The sequence below is a fragment of the Mus caroli genome, chromosome 12, assembly GCF_900094665.2.
Source record: "Mus caroli chromosome 12, CAROLI_EIJ_v1.1, whole genome shotgun sequence".
Taxonomy (NCBI): domain Eukaryota; kingdom Metazoa; phylum Chordata; class Mammalia; order Rodentia; family Muridae; genus Mus; species Mus caroli.
In genome coordinates, this window is record NC_034581.1 from 77,592,194 (window position 1) to 77,618,467 (window position 26,274).

Here is a 26,274-nt window from a genome sequence, read left to right on the forward strand (position 1 = left end):
TACCCTCACCCAGATTCAAAGTTCCTTCCCATCTCTTCTCTTTATTATGCTAACCCCGACTCCCCTCTCCCCCAACCCAACTCAGGAATGCTGGTCTACTACAGGGGACAACAGTACCACTCCTGCCTGGAGCTAAGCCTGGGAACACACACACCTTCGGTGGCAATGTGGGAATGACTATGGCCCAGGAGCCAGCTTCTCCCTTGGACCATGACTCTGGAGTTCCTAAGAAATACTAAGAACAGACATTATTGAGTAGGAAAGAGGCACTCTCACCTCAGCACTTCCAAATGGCGGAGGGAAGGCAAGGGGATTCTCAGGACCCTGCCTGGGCCAGCCGCCAGCCAAGCAAGACTGCCTTGAACATGTAACCCAGAAGAGGAAAGTACCAGACCCTCAGCTGTGCCTGTGGCAGCCTGGGGTTACCCGTGATTTTTCTTCTACTCACTGCACTGAACTGGCTCCCATAGGAAAAGTAACTCCAGTCCTGTTGGTTTTCTTCCTTAAAATACCTGGACTTATACATGCGGGGGCTGGAAGGGATTGTTCTTGGAGACTAAAGTGCACCAGGAATGAAACCCATATCTTCTTGCTCTGCAAAACCTCCTCTTGCTCCCCTGATCCCTGATCAGAATCTCCTCTCTCTCTCTCTCTCTCTCTCTCTCTCTCTCTCTCTCTCTCTCTCTCTCTCTCTCTCAATCCCTCTCCTCCCCCCACCCCCTCTGACCCCCTAGTCACCTAGTCATAGGAGGGTCTCTCAGGCTGAGCCAAGGGCAGCAGCGACTCTCTCTGCCTAGACCCAGGTTCCCATCTGATCCTGAGGCAACAGTGCACAGCAGTCTGGAGACTGGCTGGCTTCTGCCTCTAGTGGTGTCAGGAGGGGTTGGGAAAGAAGACTGGAATGTCAGGTCCCTATCTAGAGCTCCAGTCCTCTTTCCCTGCCCGTTGCCTGTCCTGGATTTACTATAGGTCCCAAATATAGGGTCTCAAGAGTGTCTAGAAAGAAAGAAGAGTTTATCTTCCAACCGGAGTTCTTCAGCCACCACATAAGGATGTAAGGCTGTAGTGGAGCAGAATAACACTGTCAGGGACTTGAGGGGTCCTCAACAGAATCATTGTCTCCTCTTAGTGACCTCTGGACAGAATGGCAGTGGCTACTACAGGCTGGAAGCCCCATTGTTAGCAAGACCTGCACCATGACACTTCTCAGCGAGAACTACTTTATTAGCCCTGCTAGATCTCTAGACAGGCCATATCTCTCTGCCTCACACTCGTGGGCAGTGAGGCTCAGAGAGGCAAAGTCACCTGACCAGAGTTAACCAGCTAAAAGGAGACTACTACATTTGAACAAGTGCACAGTGCCCTCTACAGAAGTCGGCTCCCATTCCAAGTGGTTAATCATGCTGATGGGTGTGTGTGTGTGTGTAGTCTGTCTGTCTGTCTGTGTCTATCTGTCCACATGCACATGCATTTATGGTATCTTTGTCCTCAAGTCCCCAAACCCTGGGCACCTCCCATTACCACCCAAGCCAAATCACGGTCCCCATGACCACAGCCCTGGCTTAGGAGCCTGACCATGGACAACCTGGCCCTTGACATGTAAGCCTCCATCCATCAAAAGGGAGATTCCAAGGAGGCTTCTAGCTTTGGCCACAAGAAGGTGGCTTCAAAAAGCATTTGGAGTTCCCACAGACACGCCTAGCTCTGCAGTTGGTTGTTTATGTAACATTATTCTTCCCATTGTCAGTGTGGAATAGAAAAGGCCAGTGTTCTCATTTCCATTTCACAGATGGGTACATCGAGACCTGAGGATGCTAAGTGATTTGTCCAAGGTCACACACCATCCAGGGGTAGAGGGGACACTAGAACCCTGACCCTGTGATTGCTGCTTATCCCGGGGCTCTGAGAAAGAAGACATCAACTTTACTTCATTAACACCTTCCGTTTCCGATGCAGGTGGATGGCTCTGGAGACCTCGCCTGCCATACCCTGACACGACATCTCCAAGCTGAGCTGCTCTCCCTACTCTCTCTGCATGGAGAACCAAACCAAAACCTCTGAAGCAGAAAGGCTGAGCCCATTCTCCAGGCCAAGTGAAACAGAAGAGAAGGACCCCAGGAGCCTTTAAGAGTCCTGAGCAGCCCCAGCGCCATGGTGGACAAGCTCCAACTGCTGCCTTGGGCTAGGGAGGCATGATCCTTGTCAGCTATGCTGGGCCCAAGCAGGGCTGGATATAGAACACCTGCACTTCTGTAGAGAGCAGACTCATATACACTCCAGAAGGGGACCTGTCAAGACTCAGAGCATAAAGATGGAGGGCTTTAAACTTATTTTTCCCCCACTTTTAAGCTTGTATAGCATTTCAGAACATTCGGGCCTTTTTTCCCTTCTGAAATTAATTTAATATGATTCCCCCAAACAAGTAGTTAGTCTCTGAGGATACTCTGCTTCGGGTTTTGTGGAATGAGAGAGCCCGCAGAGTCTGGAGAGGGGATGTACCCCTCCGTGGAGACGGGCCATTCCTCCAGCCCTCCCTTGGGTCTTTTGAATCCACACAGGCACAGCAACCAGCAGGAGGAAGAAGAGAGCTTGAGAGGAGGAGACAGATGCTCTCTGGACAGGGGCCCTTTAAATGAGATCATTTCGTATGCATGGAACTAGCTCAGAGGCCACAGGGCCTGCAGGAAAGTGACCCCCACTCTCTTGCCACAGGTCAGTCTGCAAAGAAGTTGCAGGGAGGGGTCACACTGCTTGGTTCCATGCCAGGCTGCCCTGGGTCCACGTGCCAAGAGCAATTAGCCAGGGGGAGGATGACTCCTGTGGAGTGGCAGAGGCCATGCTGCCGCTGGGCAGAGGGGCCCAGCCAGCCCAGGTCTCCAGGGGCTTCTTCAGGAGCTGACAACTAAAAATAACCCAGGCCTTTGTTGCAAGCTGCTGGACCACAGCGATGGAGCTGAATCCAGGGAAGCCGAGCATGCGCGAGGGTCCTGCTCACGGAGACCTGCCCTTTGGGCAAACGATTTTTCCAGAAATGTGTCAGTTATCATGCTGGTGCCGTACGTCAAAGGCAGCCCAGCCCACTCCAGCCCTCAAGGCTTCTCTTCTGACACACAAGAGTTCTCGGAATCTAGACCTTCTACATCTTCTAGAAACCTTGCTTCAAACGAGAGCCCATCCCATATGGGGGAGCTGAGGGTGCAAGAACGGACATGTGTTCTGAATCATTGCCACCCAGTCACAAGTAATCACTGTGCCCAATGATCTGGTTAAGTAATGTTCATCTTTTCTCCATTCTAAAATTTCCAGTCACATCTCAGTGGTCACTGGCAAACATATACTACATGGAAGGAAGAAATTGCCCAGAAAAGAAATCCATAGTATAGCATCAATACTGGGAGGGTTTCTCAAAGCTACATACAGTCTCTTCTAACCAACCCTGGACTGTTGAATGGGCATCCTTTGCCCACCTCTCCAGAGCTTAAGTCCCACCCCCCAGAGACTGAGCCAGACCTTCACGCTCAATTCCGTTGGGGGGCAGGATATTCAGCACTTTTCTGTGTTTAGAGACTGTGTTGTCTCACCTCAAGGACACCACAGTTCTGAAGGTCAAGGAACCACCTAGTCCCTCCTGAGGAACAGCAAATACTGGCTGGCTATAGCAGGGTCCCAAGTGTTCCTCCCATCTCCCAGGCCCTCTGAACCCCTGATCAAATGGCAGTGCAGTGGATCAAGGTCATTGCAGCTGGGGATGCTACTGCCAAGGCTCAAACGCTACAACTCCTCTTCTCAGCAGAGACTAAGAAAACCAAGACGTTTTCCAAGTTCTGTCTTCAAGATGGCCTCCAAACATGGATGTTTCCAGTGAGACTCATAATAGGCAGGAGCTTCCCCACCACAGCGTTTTGTTCCTCTGTGAGAGTTTCAGGATGAAGAGCCTAAGCTAAGGGTGAGGACACTCTGTGATAAATTCTTGAAACACAATAGACAACAAAACAAGAACCCCACCAAACAACACACGAGTGGTTGATGAGCAGTCACAAAATGGCTTCCTCCAAAACAGGAAGCAACAAAGAGGGATGCCTGTGACGGTGAACATGAGGAAGTTTCCACAGAGCCGGGCCTGGATTGTTCCTCAAAAGTGCCAAGTTCCCGCTGGTAGAAATGAGGAAGCACTGGCTGAAGGATGTGTGGGGTGGGAGGTCACGGGTAGGGCGAGAGGTGAGTGGAGACCTTGCTCCCTCCGTTCCCTTCTGTAACTATTCATTTTCCTTGTAGTTGGTCTGTGTGCATATACAGGAGGAGACCTCCATCTGGGTTGAACAGGGCTTCAGTTCAGCCTCTCTAGTGGCGGGCTGCACTCTGTGACCTGGGTGGAGCCCTAGGCCTGGCAGCCAAAGGCTGATGCTTTCTCTTTGAGCAGCTCCCAGCATAAATGGCAGCTCCAGCTTCCTATAAGAGACAAAATGACATCAGTAGCAGCATTCCTCCAAACTCTAGGACCCCAGCCTCACTGCCTCAAGGTCTGGTAACTCCTGTTTCCTTCAATTCTTATAATGCAGAGACCAAGTCTCTGTTCTGAAGGCAAGCAAAGTCCATTGCTCAGTGGAAAGGTGATGCAGAGCTATTAGAGCAACTGTTAGGAAAAGCCCCACCCCTTAATTGTACCCCATAGCCAGCCATAGTGAACTTGTACTAGTTCCCTTGATGCTCACACCCACACAACCCCCAGTGTCACAGCCACACATCTAAGAAACATGTCTTTAACCAATCCGTTGAAAATTTCACCTGGTCGCACTGTGCCTCATTTTCCTCATTGTGCCCTTTCTTAGTAGTTGGTCCCACCTCATTGGGTAGTGATAATTACGTACGACAAGACCATAGCACAAGGCCTGCACCATAATAAGGGATCAATAAAAGGTGGGTGGTGGTGGTGGTGTTGAGTTCATCATCATTACCTTCTGGGGGCTCAGCCACTGGGGGATTTAAACAGTACATGTGATAGCCACGATCGCAGTCATCACAGAAGAGTAGCTGGTCCTGGCAGATACAGAGAGGAGGAGAGAGATGCAATTACTTGAGGGCAGTGTCTTCCTCCCACTTATTCCTCTCTCTTATCTCCATAGACCAACCTTCCAGGCCCCATTTAGGCTCCTCACTGTCCCTTAAATGTGGCTTATACTTCATTGACACTTAAAATTCACCCTCTGCCTCCCCAAATCCTTCACCACCTTTGGGCTTGTCTTGGTCAGGGTTTCTATCACTGTGAAGAAACACCATGACCAAAAAGCAAGTTTGAGGGGAAAGGGTTTATTCAGCATACACTTCTACATTGCTGTTCATTGCTGAAGAAAGTCAGGACAGGAACTCACACAGGAAAGGAATCTGAAGGCAGGAGCTGAGGCAGAGGCCGTGGAGGGGTGCTGCTTACTGGTTTGCTCAGCCTGCTTTCTTATAGAACCAGGACCCAGGGATGCCCAGGGATGGCAGCACCCACAATGGGTTGGACCCTCCCCCATTGATTATTAATTGAGCAAATGCCTTACAGCTGGATCTCATGGAAGCATTCCCTTAGCTGAGGCTTTCTTTCTCTCTGATGACTCTAACTTGTGTCAAGTTGACACACAAAACCATCCAGTATAGGGCCCTTCTCAACTTACTATCTTAGAAGTCTTCCCTGATGGCTACCTTACACTCAAACTCACAGAGATTCCTTGTCCTGAACTCCTATGGCCAGTAATGTTATGGCTTTCTCTGCCTCCACCCCCACAATGTGACAATGGCCTAAAACATGGATTGAATTTCTACTCTTCCATCTGTGCAATGGACAACAGCTGTACTTGGTGGTGGCATCTGTGGCATTTCAGAACTGCGTCCGGCTTTAAATGTAGGTGTTAAGAAGAGCCTCCTCCCTGGCTAGGAGCTGGAACTTGAGGGTTGTGGGAGGAGGAATATATTGGTTGGTTCTAGAAGTAGAAGACAGTCATACAGGTGAAGGGTGGTGACAGCCTGAAGTAAGACTGATGCAGTGAAATGAGGAAACAGTCACCAATTGGTGTGGTTGTCTGGGCTGTGGAATAGTTAGCCACTGGGACATGGGTGGGAAAGTGGCCATGGGGGCTGGAGAGAGAAGACAGCTTCAACTATGGATCCAAGGTCACCAGGGAGGGTTGACCTGGAGACTGGAGATCAGGACAGAGGCCTAGGCCTGAGCTATGGCTGGTTTTTGCTGGTTTGACTGCAAGTGGCGGTCCTAAGAGAGGAAGTCTAGAGTGTATGACAGCAGATGTCTCTGAAGTGGTGTGTGTGGAGGGCTGTCTGTGAGATGATATGCACAACTATGTAGACAGGTAGAAATGTATATTTTGAGAAAATGTGCATTTATGAAAATAGAGTGAATCCACAGCTCTCACTGAAGATCAGTGACCCGGAGAAAGTCAAGAACACATTGTCACAACATCAGCATTAAGGGACAACAGAGACTAAAGAGATCAAAAGAAGCCCAGTCAGGGAAGAGAGTGGAAGCCAGCATACCAGCTTGACTCCCAGATGGTACACCGTGGCATCAAAGCTGAAGGAAGCTGTGGAGTGATATGATGTGGTTATGGAGGCAAGTGACTTTAGCGATGTCTTAAAGACACCAGTAATCCCTGCCACAGCATTAACACAGGCTACAAAAAGGAAGATCACCCTAGATTGGACTCCCCTGCCCCCAAAGAATTCAAGTGTATGAGGGCACCAACACGTTTGTCACATGTAGTTGTCTCGCACTGCTGTTGCTTCTTTCCCATCTCCTTTCCAGAAAATACAATTTCAAAGGAGCTCTAACTCCAAAATCTAAGAGGCTGGATCCATGGAAGGGTACAGTGCTAGTCGGGTAGGAATCTCACTCTGGGACTGGCAGGAGACGTGTAAGAAAATCCCCAATGTCCCAGCAACAACCCTGTTCATCCATGGGCTCCCACTAAGGCTCTGTGTTTACACTCTCAATAAGACCAAAGTCTAGACTCCATCGTCAGCCAAAAGGAGACCAGCTGAATAAAACAAAGAACCATGAAACCATAAAGAGTATCGCTGTAGATCACTGTGGAAGGACTTCTGGGATACTCAATGAAAAAAAATTCAGGATGGAAAAAACACATCTATCTCTTACCATTTGGTTTGGGATCCAGTATACAACACACATGCTTACATTTAAATGAGATGTAAAGACAACCTTCATACTTTTTAAGGGGCCATATGTAAGCAAAGAAGGAAGCTAGCAAATCAGGAAGCGGAAGCTAGATTTTCCTGATTGCATTATTCTTTCTAGCTTTATTTGTAGAACTATTTTGTATAGTCATAAAACAAAATTAAACTCTTGCTCTGCTCTTAAAAGTGAATTTTCCATAAGTGAATATACTTGTATGTCTATCTAATGACACAACTACAAATAGCGAGCATTTTGGGTGACTACTTATCTTTTTTATGTTGATTTTCATTTGGTTCAGGGTCTTGCTGTATAGCCTAGTCTGGCTTCTACCTATATTTCCACCCCTACCTCTGGAGTATGCAGCTAATACATGATCTTAACAAGAAGGCTAAATGTGAGTGTGTGTGTGTGAGTGTGTGTGTGTGTGTGTGTGTGTGTGTTTAGGCAATTATATTATTGATGATAATATTGGAACTGGTTCTCTGAGATAGCTGGTTGTATGTGTATCAGATGTGTGATGTGACAGTATCCATTGAGAAGCAAAACGTTTTACATGACTGAAGGAAGGCAGAGACATGAGATCAGTGAATTAATAGAAAAAAATGCATAATTAGTTTTGGATGCAATCTAGAAATATTTCAGTAGATAAATATTTCAGTTATTTATCTTTTAAATAAACAAAAATATGTTCTCACTATGTCACTGGAAATGTCTGAGACAATGACAAACGCTGTAAATACTAGCCTCTCTAGGCCAGCAGACGTTGGGAGGTGGTGGTTCTATACCATTATGTGAAGTGTCTAGATAGCTTCCTTTGTCCAAAAGCAAGGAAGCTACCAAAAGCTCTCAGGATCATGTCGAAAGGGCTTAGGCTCCAACCTGAATGTTCCCACAGACCAAAGAGAATTTTGACTGCAATGGATGGAAACAAAATATATTTAAGTTCTTCTTCAGTTGATAAAGAAAATATTTTTAAAACTGAGGAAGATGTTAGGGAAATCGGACGCTTTTATTTACTTTGATACTACCGTAGACTTAGAGGAAAGTTGTAGGCATGACAGCGTCTCTATTCTCTCTGCAGCCTTTGCAAACAGTAACATCTATCTTCTTCGATAGATAGAACTGTGGAAGGAGAGATGGCTGCCAGTGAGTGTTACTAACTGGTCTACAGAGAAGGCTCTCATTTCCTCCATCTTCTCCCTTGCTTCCTCTTTCCCAGGATCCTATCCAGCATGTACTCTCTTGGTTTTGGGGGGTAGGGTCAGTTTGCTTGTTTGTTCTTTTACTTATTTATTGTTGGGGGTGGGGTACATACTATAGCATCCATGTGGAAGTCAGAGGACATCTTGACAGGAGGTAAGTGCCTCTACTCACTGAGCTATCTCACTGGCCTTCTTTGTATCTTGAGGGACAGGGTTCACGTAGCCCAGGCTGGCCTCAAAACCACCATGGAGCCAAGGACAACCTTGAACTCCTGACTCTCCTCTTCTACCTCCAAATGCTAGGATTACAGGTGTGAGCTACCACAACCAGTTCCCACAGTACCAGAGACAGAACCCAAGGCTCCATAGGTGTTAAGTAAACACTCAGCCAAGTCCGGCTATGTCCCTAGGTTTAGTTGTGTTTTCTTTGTGTCCCTCAATCTGTGACATTTCCAGTTTATCTTCCATTACCTTGACAAATTTTAATTAATAAATTGTATTTGTTGGCGGTTTAATACATGTTTATAATATATTCTGGTTGGGCTCCCTCACCACCTCTCTCTTATTTCTCTCCCACCCCTAAGAATCCCCACTCTATCTTACAAATCTCTTTCACCATATTCATAACATTTTGTTTTGTTTTCTTTTATATCCCACAGAGTTTAACTGGGGCATCTGTGTGACCCTAGGTTTGCAATTATCCATTAGAGTCTGGTGGGCCCATCAGTCAGCACACAAGTAGATACTACTTAACCCCCCAATCCCATTATTTGCTAGTTGCCCATATTGCAACAGTGATAGAGTCCTGTGAGCCCCATTCCATTCGTAGCTGCCTGCTAGAAGGGTCTGACTTGTGATGACCGAGGGCCAGTACACAGCAGGCATGCCTTCATGGCTTCCATGCAATGACCAGCTTAGAGGACAGCATGTCCGAGACCTCATCTTTGGTGCTTGCATTCTTTCCACAATGTTGCCTGATCCTGAAGAGGGCGCTGTAAATGTTTCTCTAGGGTTCTAGATCCTCAGCATCTTGTACCACCGAGAGTCTGCATACACCTCTGTTCACTAAAAGCTGACACTTCCCTGATTAAGGCTGAGGAAAGCCCTTCATAGGCACACAGGGGCTGTTTCTGCTGTCAGGAACGTGATGCCTTTGAAGGGTGTGGTTGGGGATTTTATAAACATCACTGGATGTTTCGGACTAGATTTATTTTCTCCCCTATATGAAGACTAAGGTGATGACTGTGAGTGAAGTTACTAATTTTCCTTTGGTACTATAAAATCGGAGACATATTTTGAGACTATGCAGATAGCCCCTGTTTTACCAAATTTCACTCACTACATTTTAAAGAATAGTATAACAGTTCTTGCGTAACTGCAGGCTGGCCTGTGATTTCTGCTTCTGTATTTATTCAATGGAATGCTTCTCTAAGGAAGTAGGCTCTGCCTTCTTATCCTTTCCTCTCCCTCCCTCCCTGGCTTCCTTCCTTTATCCATCCTTTCAACTTTATAACATAAGAATGGATATTTGTGCAATCTTTACATTACAAGACAGCAGTATCATTGTTTTCTTTCTCAGTTGTTCCTATTCACCATTAAGTACTCCTTCGGGTTGGTTCTTTTTCCTTTAGACACACTCCTTTTTTTTTTTTTTAAGCACAACCCTACTTTCTGACATCAGAAGATATTTCAGGCATGCCCTTTGTAGTTGGTACTTGAGTCCTGGCACCAATCATTTCTCTAAGGATCTCTGGCACTCTTTACTAAAGAATATTACTTAGAACCAGTCTCTGGGCGTTGGGTGTCCTCCTCATTTCTAGGTCCTTACTAGGTCTAAAGATAGGCCATGTTCCCCAAAGGTCTATGTAAGCTTGGTACCCAGGGCAATGGTATTGTAGAGGTGCCAGAGACCCCTAGAAGGTGGCACCTAAATCAGTGCAGGTATACTTTGAAAGGAACTGTGGGACCCAGGTATCCCCTCTCATTCATATTCTCTCTCTCTCTCCCCCTCCCTCCCTCTCCCTTTCTCTTTTGTGATATGAGTGCTTTATTCCCTGCTACATGCATCCCCTGATTAGTATCCTCACCAAAACTCCAAAGCAACTTGACCACTTGATCTTGAACTGAAACCTTTATAACCTCCAAAACCATGAGTTAGATAATTCCTTCCTCTTTACAAATTAATTGTCTTAGGCACATTGCTATATTGATGAGAAGCTGACTAACTTTGCCAAAAGATCTAAGAAATAAATGTATACGTAGGTAGATATGAATGCATCCATATTGAGGTCTATATGTATAGACATAAAGATAGTTCCTATATTAACCATGAGTTCACACACACACATGCGCGCACACACACACACACACACACACACACACACACACATTCCAGCCTAAAGTCACAGGATTCAGGCTTGTTCCCTCCTGTTTTATGTCATTCTTTTTTTTTTCACTGTCATTTTATTTTTAAATTTATTTATTCACTTTTTATCACAGTATCAGCCTCCCGCCCTGCCAAGTACCACCTCATGCAGATCTTCCTCCCATTCCTCTTCCCTTTCTCCTCTGAGAAGGGGCAGCCCCCTATGCATATCACCCCCATCCCTCCCCAACTCCGGCTCATCAAGTCACTGCCGGACTAGGTGCATCTTCTCCCACTGAGGCCAGACACAGTGGTCCAGTTAGGGGAATGAGACCCACAGGCAACATATTCGGGATAGCCCCTGCTCCAGTTGTTGGGGGACCTGCATGAAGACCAAGCTGCACATCTGCTACATATGTACAGGGGTCCTAGGTTCAGCCCATGTTTGCTTTGCTTGGTGGTACAGTCTCTGGTCGCCCCCAAGGGTCCAGGCTAGTTGTCTCTGTCGGTCTGTCGGTCTCCCTATGGAGTCCCCATCCTCTTCCGGTTCCTCAATCCTTCCCTCAATGCTTCCATAGAGTCCCTGAGCTTCATCTACTGCTGGGCTGTGGGTCTCTGTGTCTCTTTCCATTACCCTGGCTTTTAGATCTATGGCTCTTCAACATTTACTCATTTAGACATAGCACATATGCAGTCATTTCAGAATTACTAATTCATATACCCATGAAAATAAATCTAGCTAGGGCACAGCATTTGCAGTGCAGCTGTGTCTGTCTTTAGTCTTGCAGCGCAGTCAAAACACCATTTTCCAAGAGGACTTAGGCTGACTATTCTACCCGCTCCCCAGTCTGGTCATGCAGTCTGCTTGTTGTATAGCTGGATTCCTTGGATACTGTTTGCTCTATTTCGGCTTCCCTGGCCTCCTGGTTAGCATTAAATAGGTATCATTTCTATGGAACGTTCTCTTGATCCAAGCTATCTAAAGTATTCCCAAGGCCATGCTGCTCCTCCCGTAGCCCCACCCGTCCCCACATCATGTCTTTCTTCTCCCAATTTCCATCCACTCCTGAAGATAGTCACCTCCTTGTTTATTCTTTTACATAAGTGTGCACATATATGTGTGTTTTTTCTTATATAACATTTTTCATACAATAAATGCAGACTACTATCAATATATGCTGCATTTAACTTTGGTTTTGTCCACTTATGGAAATTATTATTACACATCCATGCATAGATATCCTCCTTTTTCTTTACACAGCCGCATAGTACTTCATTGCCCAATTGTACCAATGCCTAGCTGATCACTTTTCTATGCAAGTACACAGAGGTTATTTCTGATATTTTTAATTAGTGGGATGTACCCTTCAGGGTAGATTCCCACAGATGGTCTGGCTCAGCCAAAATTAAGAATATAGTAGTTTTGTTAGAGATCACCAAATCCCTTGCCCCAGAAGGGCCATACCTCTTTGCACACCATTCTGTGATCCCATAGCTTCATAAATGTTATACTTGAGAATTTTTGTCTGTCAGATAGGCGGGAAACAGGATCCTGGTTGTGTTTTGAGTCTCTTTCATTGTGAGTGTGTTTGAGTATTTATTTCAAGGCTTAGGGCTCATTCTTATATTGTTTATAAGAATCATCTTTCATGCATGTTTCTCCTTGTCGATCAAGTTCCTGCTTCTCTGTCTCCTATTCATCAGAGCTCTTCATATCCTGGGGCCACTGGACCTTCACCTGCACTCGTTACAGATACATCCTCTCAGCTTCTCAGCCATCCTTTGATTGTATCATGGTTTTAACTATGCAAATTTTCATGGAGCCTAATTTTTCAGTATTTCATTTTATTGCATCTCTATTTTTGAGTCAACTGGAAAACCTTCCCCAATGTTGAAAGAAGAATCTGGTACTGCCTTGGTCTTGTTTTTTACATTTAAATTCCCAGTCTATTTGGAGATTGTTCTTATGCCTCTGGTGTGAGATATGAAGCTAATTTTGTCTTCTCCCCAATGGCTCCCCTATTGTCCCAGCATCATTCATTAAAAAGTCTATCTTTGACATGGCAATTTTAGACACAACCTTTATCCTGTACCATATTCCCCTATGTAGGTGGGTCTATTCATAGGCTTTCTATTCTCTTCCAACTGGTCTATTTGTCCATTCACACATCACTACCACAGTGTTCCACTCTGGGAGTGGGGGGCGGGGGGGGGTGCTCCAAAGGGTTTACTGTCTGCTAGTTCCTGTTTTCAGAGCAGTTTATCAGAATTTCCTTGGCACCTTTCTTTTCTAAGTCAAGGCTTTATGTAGCCCAGGCTGGCCCAAAGTTCACTAAGTAGGCAAGGGTGATGTCAAATTTCTGATCCTCCTGCTTTTACCTCCCAAACACTGTGATCACAGGGGTGCACTACTCTGCCTGTCTTCTACTGTACTGAGGATTGAACTCAGGACTTCTTGCATGCTATAAAACCCTTTACAGTCTAGACAAAACCTTGGTCCTTCCTCTGCTCTCTGAACCTCCTCGGCCTTCCTCTTCCTCCTCTCCTTCCATAGGAACATAAGTATCACCTGGCCTAACTGCACAGAACAAACTTGTTGATATTGTTGTTGCTCCTGATGTTCATTTGCAAATTAACATGGGCATAGCTGATGTCTCTGCAGTATTGAATCATTTTATATCATAGGACATCATTCCACCTGACCTTTGTGGTTTCAAACGTACTTAGATTTAGTTTTTACTTTTGTAAGATTAGTTTTTAATTATGGCTGCCTTTCTGTCTAATTGTCTGTCTGTATGTGGGTATGTCTACCTGAGAACAGATGTTGGCAGAGGCGAGAGGTATCTGACCCTCTCGATCTGGAGATACAGGCAGTGGGGAGCAGTGTGGTATAGATGTTGAAAACAGAACGTGGATCCTCTGCAAGAGCAGTGTGTGCTTTAAACCACTGAGCCATTTCCCCAGTCCCTAGCTTTCACTTTGTAGATCCAAGTTAGCCCTATCATTGATTCTATGGTTTCCCAGACATACTGTCATGTCACATGAAAGTAGTCTCTTAATACAGGTTAAATATCCTGAAACAGAAGTGTTTCTGATTTGTGTGTACATAATGAGGCATCTTTGAGTTGAAATCCAAAAAGAAAGACAAAGTTTGTGTGTTTTGTATATGCTTTCCATACATGTCCTAAAGGTGATCGATTGCAATATTTTTAAATGATTTTAGGCTTGAAATAGAGTTCTGTGCCGTAAAATTGTCCACGTGTTGGTAACCGTGAGGCTCTAGCTTGCAGAACATCCTATGGACCAGCTGGGAAGATGGCTCAGTTGGTGAAATGTCTGCTGCCCAAGCATGAGGGCCCAAGTTCAGGCCCCCAGCACCCATGTAAAAACTAGGTGTAGCAGTGCACACCGGACATCCCAGCTTAGTGTACAGGAAGCCATGTCTGCTGATAGAAGGCCTTCTGGAGCTCACTGGCCAGCCAGGCTAGCCCAACTGAGGAGTTTTGGTCAACTGTGAGCTATCGGTCTCAAAAATTAAGGTGGGAATTGATGGAGAGAGAAAGAGACAGCTGATATGGAAATCCAGACTCCACATGTGCAAACACATGGGCACACACCTACATGCACACTTACATATAGTGTACATATAAAGGATAAAATAATAGTACTTCTGAGATAAGATTGGACTCAATGTCCACAGTTGAAGCTGGGATAGAGTGTATCAGCTTCCTTATTCTTTCAGCCTTTGTACAGGTTTGAAATCATTCATGACAAAAAAAAAGTTGTTGAGTATTTGTATTTCTCATGTTTGCTGTATCATCCAAGTGAGATCATGCACTGGAATGTGGTGGAAACAGCCAACAGCATCCCATTCAACGCACTGGTCATTATCATAGGCACTGAACTCTGGAGAGCAAGTGGCCAGGTTGCTAAGGGTGATGGCCAAAAAGGCATTCCCTACTGGCCACCTCTGGCATCTCTTCTTGAAAGCACAGGGACCCCAAGGTCCAAGGCAAAAGTATAAGGGTCCCAAGGGTTGTAGAGGCTAGAAAGACTGTCATTTTCTCCAGGAACCCAGTGCCCAGAGTTCTGTCTCCCCTCCACCTCTCAGAAGATGCACAGCCCCTTCGATCTCTTCCTGTCACCAGGATAGCCCAAACTCACGTCGTTCTCCGAGGTCCCACACAGGATACAGGATTTACACTCTATGCACTGCCACTTGTAGGTCTTAACTGCCTCAGTCATGTTCAGAGTAAACTGCAGGCAAGTTGGATGACCTGAAAGAAGCCAGAACAATGATGTTAGGACAAGACCAGCATTTGGGAGGCAGGGGTACCACAGGCTGGGAAACAGACTGCGAGTCTGAATAGGGCTCTGCTCTCAGCCCTTAACACTACCACCTCTAGTCATGTCAGATAGAAGCCAAATGGAGAGATGAGCATTCACCCTCTTACTAAGTACCATCCAGTTTCTCTTACCCTAAGAGCCATGTCCCCCATAGGTGCAACAAGTAGAGCAGGAAGCAGTCACCAGAAAGCACTAAAAAGGGTGTTATGGGGCACACAGCCCAAGGCGGCCTGGTGGGCGATATCAATCAGCATGACCTCGGAAGCCCCAGCTGAAGCCAGAACAGGACAACTTCTCAGAGCTACTTAGAGCTAGGACTTCCTGTTCACACAGCCTGAGTGTGTCAGGTTTGTATAGGGTTATCAGGGACAGTGCTTAAGGGTAATAGATGACATTTTTGTGATAAGAGATGAGCAAAAGCCCAAACCCTGAACAGTCACGGGGACACAAAAAGAAAGGGGTCTGGCAGGGAAGGCCAAGGAGTGACTATCCCAACAAATGACCAGATCTGTCCTAAAATAATCCATCTCTGCTTCTACCTCTGTTCTGCATCTCAAGTGTCATAGCTGGATTGGGAGAGGGACTTTCAGCTGTGACCAGAGATCACATAGCACTGAAGGGATGCCTGAGGCTTGACCCACCAAGCAGGACTCCATCAGCCCCCACGGAGTCTGAAGAGCAAAGCCGACAGTGAGCGGACAGCTGGGAGCTATAGAAAGGGCAGACCCTTGACCTTCTCATTGTCAGGAAAGAGAAACTGGATGGGGTTCCCAGGTTTCCCAGTGCCGTGACCTGCTTGGACAAAACCCAGCACTGACTGTGCTGTTAAGAATCAGCAGCTTAGCCCAGGGCCTTCATCCTCCAGAGCTCCCTCTGTACAGAGCATTGGGCTGCCTCTTTTATGTGAGGTATTTTGTCCTTTCAAGGACACTATAAACAGGGTGCGCCAATCAGAGTCAGCGTCACTTACCAAGTGTGCTCACAGACTTCCAAGTGCCAACCCCCCCCCCTCAGCAGAGCCATATCCCAGCAAGAACCCCATGCTTCCCATCTGAATCTTTGGAGAGCCCATCAGACCATGCTCATTTGGGTGATACTGTCTAATCCATCAGCATAAGGACCTACCAGATTTGGGCTTCCCTAAATATAAACCACACTGAGGTTTCTGAGTGCTAGCATTGGAGGAGAAATAGTCAGTGGTGTGAGGACAGGGCAAGGAGAAGAGGCCAGAACGAAGCCTTAAACTAACACCCTTCATAAATATCCCATTGATTTTTCTGGAATACATTTTACAGTGCTATCTGGGGAGAATGCAAGCCAAGCCGTTCCCTATGCTAACCTCCTGAAGTGAAAACAGAATGGGAATAAGGGCACATTTTCAGGACTCAGTGGTATGGGTCACAAGTGCCTAGGTTCTCTGACAGGACATTGCTGGAAAAGATGGAGTTAGGATTCTAGGATATACACTCACCTGGCAAGGTGGCTTTGTCCAGTTCCCTGGCCTTGGGTCACACTGCAGCCATAAACAGCCAGCTTACACTAAGTGGTCATTAACTCCACAACTGTCTCATGAGCAGCTGCTAAGCTGGCTGTTACACTCGATAGAAAGGATACTGCATAGGGACCAGACACCCTAAGTAAGCCCTCCAAAGAGACCTCAAATTACTAATCCTGCATTTAATCACTAGTGGGTGACTAACACCCTAAAACAAAAACTGTGTTGGGGAAGAAAACCAATGAGAGCTCCCAGCCAGAGGGGTCAAGGAAACTCTCCTGAGAATGCTAACTGGGTGGGAAGAAGGAAGAGAAAGACCAATGAACACGAGTGTAGGCTTCTTTGCAAAATGATGGGGCAGGAGGCCACCAAGGAGACACTGACGCCAGACTAAATAGGCGCTTCCAGCCCTTATTTAAGCATTTGGGCCTAGAAAGTCATTGAGGACTTTCAAGCAGAACAGAGAGGCCAGAGGACTGTTTTTTAAGAAGCATTCCTGGGCACAGAGGACCTTGAGGCTGAGGATGGAGCTTTGGATGTTGGCAGTTATGTGTGTGATAAGATGGCACAGAACTACACAGAGGGAGTCATCAAACATTTACAGCTATGCATAGGCATCCAAAACTATAAGACCACAAAGCCCACCAAGGGCCTAGGATCCCAATAGCTTGGCTGTCGTATGAGGGATCTAAGATGCTCATCTCTGGGGGAATGGCACCTGGGATCACCGTCATCTCATACAAACCTGTAGTTACTTCCAAACAGATGAAAAGATCTTTGAAAATAAGAATACACAAATGAAAATGTTCATCATTAGGATGAAGCAGGGGTGGGAAGGCCCAAAAAGAATTGGCAGTGAGGCTGAGGAGATGCAAGAATTTTTGCCAGGATTGGTTAGAGACTAGTACAGCCCACAGAAGAGAGACAAGGAGGACCAGGACCAAGCTCAGGTGGAAAACTTGAGGAAACAAAAAAATAAGTGATGGGAATTGATTCATCTGGATAAATACCCTCAAAAATGCAAATGAACAAATTAGGTAGAGGGCAGTGAAGACCCCCGAGATGAGAAACACCATAGAAGGAGCGTGTGGCCATCCTGGCGAAGAGGATCCAGTCTGTTCTGAGCAGTGCAAGTTGGATCAGGGCATCAAACATATTATTGAGAGTTCAAAAGACAAGTAGGGATTTGAAATAGAAGCTTAAGGCCAGGCGTGATGGCACACCTTTAATCCCAACGCTCCAGAGCCAGTGGGGTGGGTCTCTCTGAGCTCTAGGCCAGCCAAGGCTACCCAGAGACATTGTCTAAAAGAACTTAAGACTGAATTTAGGGAAAAGGGAAAGTAGGGAAAGGAGAACAAGAGAAGAAAGAAAAGAAAAGGGGAAAAGATTTTTTTAAAAAATCTAGGACTAAGCTTTGAAGAATCATGTATTTAAAGACAGAAGAGCTGGGGATGGAAGACACACCTATAAATCTCAGCCCAGAGCAAGAGGGCAGTGTGTTCCAGGCCAGCCTGGGCTACATAGTGAGACCCTAGCTTAAAAATAAAATAAAAACAACAATGGCAAAAAGAACCAGTAGAGGAATCAGAAGAAGCAAGTTGGGCAAGTATAGGGTGACTGTAGCCAAAAGAGATTTCCAAAATGGGTCAGCAGTGTGACACTGCCCGTTTGTCATTGTTCCATAAAGACCCTAGACGATGGAGTATTGTCTGTGGCAGTATCATCCTGAATGTGCCTAATCTTGTCTGAATGAGGGAGTGTTGACAGATCAGCGCAAATGCTGTCCTGCTAATAATATTGCTCATGCGCCATCTTCCCGAGGAAGGAAGGTCAGCACATGCCATGGCCTGGAACTCAGCTGGCAGCTGCACTGGAGCATCTGCCTGGGTGGGGCTGGGTGGACTGTGCGATCCACACGTCTGCCACTGCAAATGCTGGTCAGCAGCCTATTCTGTGGCCAAGTTCTCCTACAGGCATGTCCAGTCTTTGACATTGAGACGGAATATGGTCATCTACAAAGTTCAGATTTGAGAACTGCGCAATTGAGTTGCAGCATCCTCATCATAACAATATCTTGATAATCTCATAATGTTTTACCACTTTGTGGTAGAGGACCAGCTCAGAATCCAAGACACTGTTCAAATGAGAGAGGGAAATGGGCGACAGGAATGCTCTTACAACTTCTTTACTAGGAAGGAAGAAGTGTAAAAAGTTTAGTAGCTATACAGATAGGGCACCCCTAAAACTAAGTCCAGAATTAAGTTATCTACCTGTGCCTCCACAGTAAGTTGGCCATTCTCCCAAAACTAGAAGGAACACTTGTTATGTAAAACTTCAAGAATCCGACCATGGAAAGAACATAAGGGTGCACACTGTTGGACGAAAGCTCCTAAAGAAAGACTGGAAGCGTGCCTCAAAGTCTCCATGCTGGGACTGGCTTTGTCCAGAATTAATGCTCAAAGCCCATGTAAGTAGGAGAGGAGCAGGCACAAGTCTTTCCAGTCTAAGGGTGGAAGAGAAGAGCGGTGCCCCTGTAAAGCACTTTACTGAGACCACTCCCTACTTGATTGATCTTTTGTAAAGCTCACCACCATCTTTAAATGCAGTTGCTTGGAAATTAGGACATTTTCTTAATTTTTTTTTTACAAATTTCTTTTTATTTTATTTTTGTATGAGTGTTTCACTACATATATGTAAATAAATGCACCATGTGTGTGCAGTGCCCTTGGAGGCCAGAAGAAGGCATCAGAGCCCCGACCTGGAGTTCCAGATGGTTGTGAGCCACCCAGTGGGTGCTGGGAACTGAACCCGGGTTTTCTGCAAGAGTAGTAAGTTCTTTTAACCACTATGCCATCTCTTCAGCCTTCCATCTTAAAGCAAATGTATTGAAAATTAGACAGTTTACTCAGGTTCCCTTAGGGCAATTAGTCAATGAGACATTTCTAAGATTCCAATTGCCAAAGATTTAGAAAGTGTTGGTCAGGTCTTTAGCTCAGTGGTAGGCTATATGCCTAGTGAACTCAAGAACCTGGGTTGTCTATAGCACAAAAGGCAAGGAGAAAGAGAAAGATGGAGGGAAGGAGGAGGGAGGGAAAGAGAAAGAAAAGGAAGGAAAACAGAGGAGAGATGGATGGAGGGAAGAAGGCAAGAAGAAACTATTATATGTGTGATTCACTCCAATAGAATCATTAAAAATCAAGTCCATGTTCATAGGTCAGATCCAATAATGAACTTGGTGATGAAGATGCATTCTTCATTCCTACCAATCTGTTCCTAAACTGATTCCAACCCTCCTTAGAAGCTCAAACAGGCCATGCCACCCACAGCCACCCATTCTGGAAGCCTAACCCCTGAACAGGGCTTTCAGATATAACAGGGTTTGGCTTCATGGGGTTATCTCTGCAATAGGGTGGGGAAGGAAGCCAATGCAGAATAGGAAACTTCCCAGTCATGAGAAGACAGACTGAGGAAGTGAGGCTCAGGGTGTTCACGATACCACAGCTCAATAGGAGAGCAAAGATGGGTGTCTTAAAGCAGTGACCACTGCCTTGCCTGCCAAAGGACCCATTTCTTGACTTCACAGAGCATTGTGCCTGGGGGATGAGCACATTCAATGATGAATTCAATGAGCCCAAAGGGCTCAGATGGATTCAAGTCAGGAGGCACAGACAGAAAACTCCAGGCAAAAAACCAGAGTTGGTTTCATAACCACACACACCCCCGCTTGTACTCTCGTACATAACTGTCCCCACACCTGAACACTTCCAACCTTTTAGAGGAAATGACACTAAATACACCTCACTGATTGAGCTCGTGTTCTGATTGAGGCTTAGAAGCTAACACGTCTCTAACCTGTCAATTTCATGCAGCACACATTCCCACGCAGTGAAATTCGGTTCACTTCCAACCAACCCTGGGCAGAAATAAATACACAAACTACTATGATGCTTTTCTTGTGTTATGCTTTCTATTAGAAGGCTTTTTAGATTTCATCATTGCCAATATTTAATTTGGACTTGGGTAAGCCACATCACCAATTAAATTAAAAGTTGGGAGGTGGACTTACCCTATGAGGTATCTGCTTAAAACATAAATAAAGAGGATATGTAGAAAGGCGAAGCTGGCAGGCTCTATTACTTATTCATTGTGAAGTTATAAACATCTAATTATGTTCTATTACCTTATTTGTCAATGTTGAGCTTTTTAAAAATAATTTCTCAATAAGGAAGAACCTGGATATCTGAGGTTCTCTTAAAAAGTATATGTAAAACTCAAACCGTGTCCCTTGGCTTGCTGTTTAGTTTCTAGAAATATTACTAAATGCATAACATCACTTCACCTGACACAGTACCAGAGGCAAGTCTGTGTGTACTCATGAGTAAATGCTCCAGAGGCTGGGGAGATGGCCTGGCAGGTAAAGTGCTTGCCGAGCAAGAATGAGGACCTCTGTTCAATCCCCTGCACCTCTCTAGAATAACTACAATAAGAATAAATAAATAAATAAATAAATAAATAAATAAATAAATAAATAAATAAATACAAATGCAGTCACACTGTGCATGCCTGTATCCCAGAGCCAGGGAGACACTGACAGAATGATCTCTGGAGCACACACTCTAGCCACATTGGTAGAAATGGTGGAAGAAGACATTCAGTGTCAGCCTATGTTCTCCACATGTTGTGCACATACACACGTCCATCTAAAGACACACACACACACACACACACACACACAATTTGGCTCAAATTTTAAATAGTTCTCCATGTCCATATGCACAAAAATGACATTGACATGTTGAAAATACATACAAAGTTTTAATGAGAGAATTTATGTCAAGAATAATCAAATCTCAATCAAAATGCGATGTCACTTGAGGAAAAAGAAAAGTAACTCTATCACCTTGGGAACAGAACTCGACCAATCAGAGCCATTCGCTCTCATTTTCTCTCCTCCTACCTGGATCCCTCCCATCCTGCTTTGCTTCTCTGCTTTAACACCCAGCCTACCAGAGGGAGGGAAGGGAGCTCTGAGTCTTCACTGTCAATCTGCGAAGGGGTGAACCATTTCTAGGCAATCAAGCCTCCAGGCTCTCACAGAGCTAGATCATAGAGAGAAAGTGTTTACCTAACAAGTGCTCAGGTCTGGCTTCAATCCAGGCACCACACATGTGTGCCTGCTGCCGGGAGAAGGGGAGTCATTTTCCTTCAGGAACTGGACACTGATACACATCGAACACACATGTATAGGCAGCACATGTAGAGTTATTTAAAAGAAAAAAAGATGAAAACATGAAAGGGAAATGCGTGTTGGGGGCCCAGCAGCCTGGGAGAGGAGAATTGGGAACTGATATTATCAAAATGCATTGTATGAGATTGTCAGAGAATAAATACAAACTGTTTTGTTTTGTTTTTAAAGAGCCCAACCTCTTTACATATACACTGCGACAGTTGTGCTCACAGCCACTTTCTTCTCGTGGGTTCTTTCTCAGGCCCTCCTCTGTTAATCTTTTGTAGTGGTCCACAGGCTCACCTCTGTATGCCCCAGATGTTACCACCACTGCCCGAGACTCCTGCAAATTGATGACTACAGCGGAACGGCGCTCTAGGGGCACCTGAATGGCTCCCTTTTTTCTCACCATTTTTCATGTACTTCAAAGAAGACAAAGAGGAGAAAGAGAGTGGAAAGGACAAAGACCAAACAAACAAAAATCCATTAAAAATGAATGACGGACTGAGCTGTGGCTGCCTTTGGCTCGGGCAAAAACAACTCACGGGGTGGCAACTTCAGCTCCTCTTAGAGGTCAGCTAATCCTTGCCCTCAAGCCAGCAAGCTGTACAGCATGCCCACGAATCACGTGACTCTTAAGCCAGAGGGTTTGTTGCACCAATTGTTACTATAAATACCACACCTAGCACGTTCATGCAAGAGGGTTGGGGGAGCATCTGATGGACTTAGCAGTTCATGGGGCCATTCACAAATGGCCTGAGATGCTCCTGTTTGCACAGACGCATAGGGTTCAAGATGAAGGCTCCTAGAAATGGCTATACCTATCCAGAAACCTAAGGGTACTGTGTGTAGGTCCTTCCTCTAAGGGTGAAATGGTGTGACCTGGACCTGGACCTGGAGTTATGGGACCTACTTGATTTGTCTAATTTGGGCCCAAGACAGAACACTCGTAAAATGCCCAGTTTCAGTAAGGACCCCACTGCTCCTAACTAATTATATGTAACAACTGAGGGTCAAAGACAACCTGTTTGTTTATCTATTCTTTTGATGGATTTTGTTGGATAAATACATGTGACAGCACTCTTCTGGGTACTGGGGACACAACAAGATCCTGATAAAACAACTGTGGCAATTTCAGATGTGTTGCAGCAGCCAAGTCTTTTAAATAATCTACTTCACCTCTGTGGGCATTATATTACTGATATATTAAGCTATAGGATTACACTATGTAGGTCATGAATCTACCTCACTCTATGCTACCCATACATGATAAATTTAGAGATAACTATTGATCCCAAATTAACTATCCATTTAGAGAAGGAAAAAAAGAAAAAGAAAAAGGAGTCATCTTCTAGAGTTTGCTGGATAAAACAGAAAGTGAAAAGAAGACATTAAAACAGCCAATAAGTACTTTCAGCATCTATGTTGACAAACCCTGTCTTAGCTTGACACCAAATACACCCATGACAAGAAAGCGACAGAAATTGAAAAGCACTAGAAATCAAAATCCTTTCCCATAAGTCATCCCACTCATCCCACAAGGTAAGGTCAGCCTGCACATCTGAGCCTCTCTAGGATCTGCAGGCAGACCAAAGTCTTTGGTAAAACTCCCTCTATGGGAGTTTGAGATCCAAGTTGAGGTAGTTGTTACCTTTGACATGAGGATACTGCCAGCCAGGGAGTGAGAGATGGGTGACATCCATAGGAGGGATTTAGCTGATTCTTCTTTTAAATTCTTCCCCAGAATTCTAAGCTTCTGGCTACCATCTGCCAGAGTGATGTCCACCCCTCACCCCTCACCCCTCACCCACAGTGTGTGGGGACCATTCTGAATGGTCATGCAGAGCCTACCATCAATCTCAGATGCAAAGCTTTAATACTGGCTGTGCACTTTAGGCCTCTCAAGATATCAGGAGCAGCATCTAGTCATGGGCCCTGGCTAAAGAGTCTGGAATTTTCTAGGAATGTGAGCTCAAAGAAGAGATTAATTACTATGCTTCCTGCTGTCCTGAGTAGACCCAGGAGAGCTGAGATCTGTAATTAAAGGGATCACTGCCGGGAAAGAGTATTTAGTCAACTCTTGATTGCTTGTGGCCCTCTAATCAGGATTGGCCATGGAGTAGAAGATGAATTCCCTAGTGGCTTAAGTTCCTGAACTATCTGAGGACTGGGCAGTACGTCCATTTTTCTATCGAAGATATTGCATAGAGTTGTGCCAGGTCAAAGGGGAAACCGGTGATCTTTTGCTTTCTATCTGTGGTAGGAAAGACTGGAAGACAATTGTGGAAGGGCCTGGGAAGAGAAGATGGCATTAGCTTCAGTACTTTCTTTTCCATTGTTAAGTAATCTTGGTCTAATTTTGGGTTCTGACTTTGTAATCTATTTCGTGGTGATTTGGCTCAGAGGGGGAAAAAAGAGCCCATTTCATTTGACCAAATCTAAGGAATGTCTTCTCTGGGACAAGAACTGTACTCGGGGCTCAAGTTTTAAGAACAAATGAGACATGAATCCTATCTTAGAAGGCTGCGTTTAGGAAGTGTGGAAGGTAGCCTCAAGTATTCTCCCAGTTGGTCTCACTCCCTGGTGTCTACAGTCTTGTGTCGTTCGCTCTCACCCATTATGGGCTGGACATTATAGTGCAATTCTAACAAGTGGGCTATGACATTGATGGTCATGATCACTTCTAACATTAAGTTATAAAAGACCAGCTTTCGCTGTCCCCTGTGCTTTCTCATACTACACAAGGTAACTTCAATGTAGAGAGGTCCCCTGTGGTGAGGCCCATATGGCAATGGGGGAAGACATCTGGGTACAGTATGACAACATCCGGAAAGGATCTGAATCCTGCGAAGGATATGTAGGTGGACTAAGACTAGATCCTCTCCCAACTGAGCAACAGATAACTATTTTAGGTGGGGGAGTGACACTTTTTAAAAATTACTATAGTTCAATGTGTTTAAGCACTACAATAAAGAAAGAAAGAAAATCCCTGAGGTGGGGACTCGGTAAATCATGTTGTGGAGTCTCAGGAAAAGCCAGTTAGAGTGGGCAACATTTGAGTCAAGCCTTGAAGAACAAGTAGGAGTTGCCTAAGTAAAATAATAAAAGGAGGAGAACTGTACTAGGGAAATGAAATAGCAAGAAATGTTAGGAACGAGGTCCATTCAGCCAAAGCTGAGTAGCCAAGGAAAGAAATGAGGAAAGTCAACGGTAATCAAAGATAAAAGGAAAGCCACGAAAAGATAAGGGGCGGGTTCTACTGTGGGTATGAGCATCCTAGTGTGACTCTGTGAGCAATCGTTTTCCTGTAGCCGTGCATTTGTAAGGTAACTCTGGGGGGAAGGGCAGAGAGCAAACACAGCGGAGGTGATGAAGAAAGTATCCCAGCAATGGATGCTGAGCACACGCTACGTTCTGGGCACAACAGAAGACAAACAAATCTGACCTTTTTCTGAGACACTATTCTAGCAGGGTCCTAAGTGAAAGGAAGGCTTATTAGTGTTGGGAGTAAAGGTAGAGTTGGAAGAATTTGAAAGGTAGACTTGATCAGCAGAATATGATGTCTGCCTGGACAGGAGTCGGAAAAAAATGGAGAAGTCAAAAATGTCACCAATGTCATGGTGGGCACAGAGTAGAAAACAGGCATGTTGGCTGAGATGGAGATGGAAGGCATGTTGACTATGGCTGTGTGCTGTACCATGGCATTCCTGTTGATGATGGAGCCATTATACCATGTTGCTGGTCCTGCTAGATTATATGTCTCAGTGATATGACAGTAACCTTGGTTTAGTTCTATTACATTTTCACAATCATGGAACCACCCAGTGATGCATGTCTCAGAACTCAAACGGCTGTGGGGGCCAAAGCTTCCCTCAGGAAGTACCCCCATAGCTGGCTTTACATAATAACAGGTTTCATTTACACACATTCCATTTGTGGGGTATTCTGTGGGGATGTCTCAGAATTAGAGTAAGAATATGGTTCTGCACTCAAGCAAGAAGACCATGCTGTGAATGTAAATTTATGAAATTTGGGTGTCAGAGGTGACTTTGGACCACGGAGAGATAGTTAGGGGATGGCCACAAGCCAAATAACCTTGAGAAAACAAATTGGAATGTGAGGTAGGAAATGGGTGGGAGTTAAGGCATTGTAAAAAAGTGCAAAGAACAGAACCCACTGAGAAAAACTGAGCTAGTGTGGTAAGAAAAAAGAACCTAGTGAAAGATGCACAGCTGGGCGTGGGGGGTGCATGTCTTTAATCCCATCGTGCAGGAGGCAGAGGCAGGTGGATCTCTGAGGGTTCGAGGCCAACACGGTTTACAAAGTGAGTTCCAGGATAGCCAGGGATACACAGAGAAAGATAGGAAAGAAGGAAGGGAGGGAGAGAATATGAGAGAGAGAGAGAGAGAGAGAGAGAGAGAGAGAGAGAGAGAGAGAGAGAGAGAGAGA

At 45.4% G+C, this 26,274-nt stretch overlaps 1 protein-coding gene across 1 annotated transcript in view; it reads right to left on the bottom strand.

Moving 5' to 3' along the window:
• Positions 1-855: 855 nt before the first annotated feature.
• Positions 856-26,274, bottom strand: part of Dpf3 (double PHD fingers 3) — a 275,179-nt gene continuing 249,760 nt past the window's right edge. The window contains exons 9-11 of the mRNA XM_021178797.2: positions 14,921-15,033; positions 4,956-5,037; positions 856-4,449 (exon numbers count right to left, since the gene is read on the bottom strand). Coding sequence (XP_021034456.1) covers positions 4,379-4,449; positions 4,956-5,037; positions 14,921-15,033 — 266 coding nt within the window. The 3' untranslated portion in view covers positions 856-4,378. The remainder of the gene's footprint in view (positions 4,450-4,955; positions 5,038-14,920; positions 15,034-26,274) is intronic.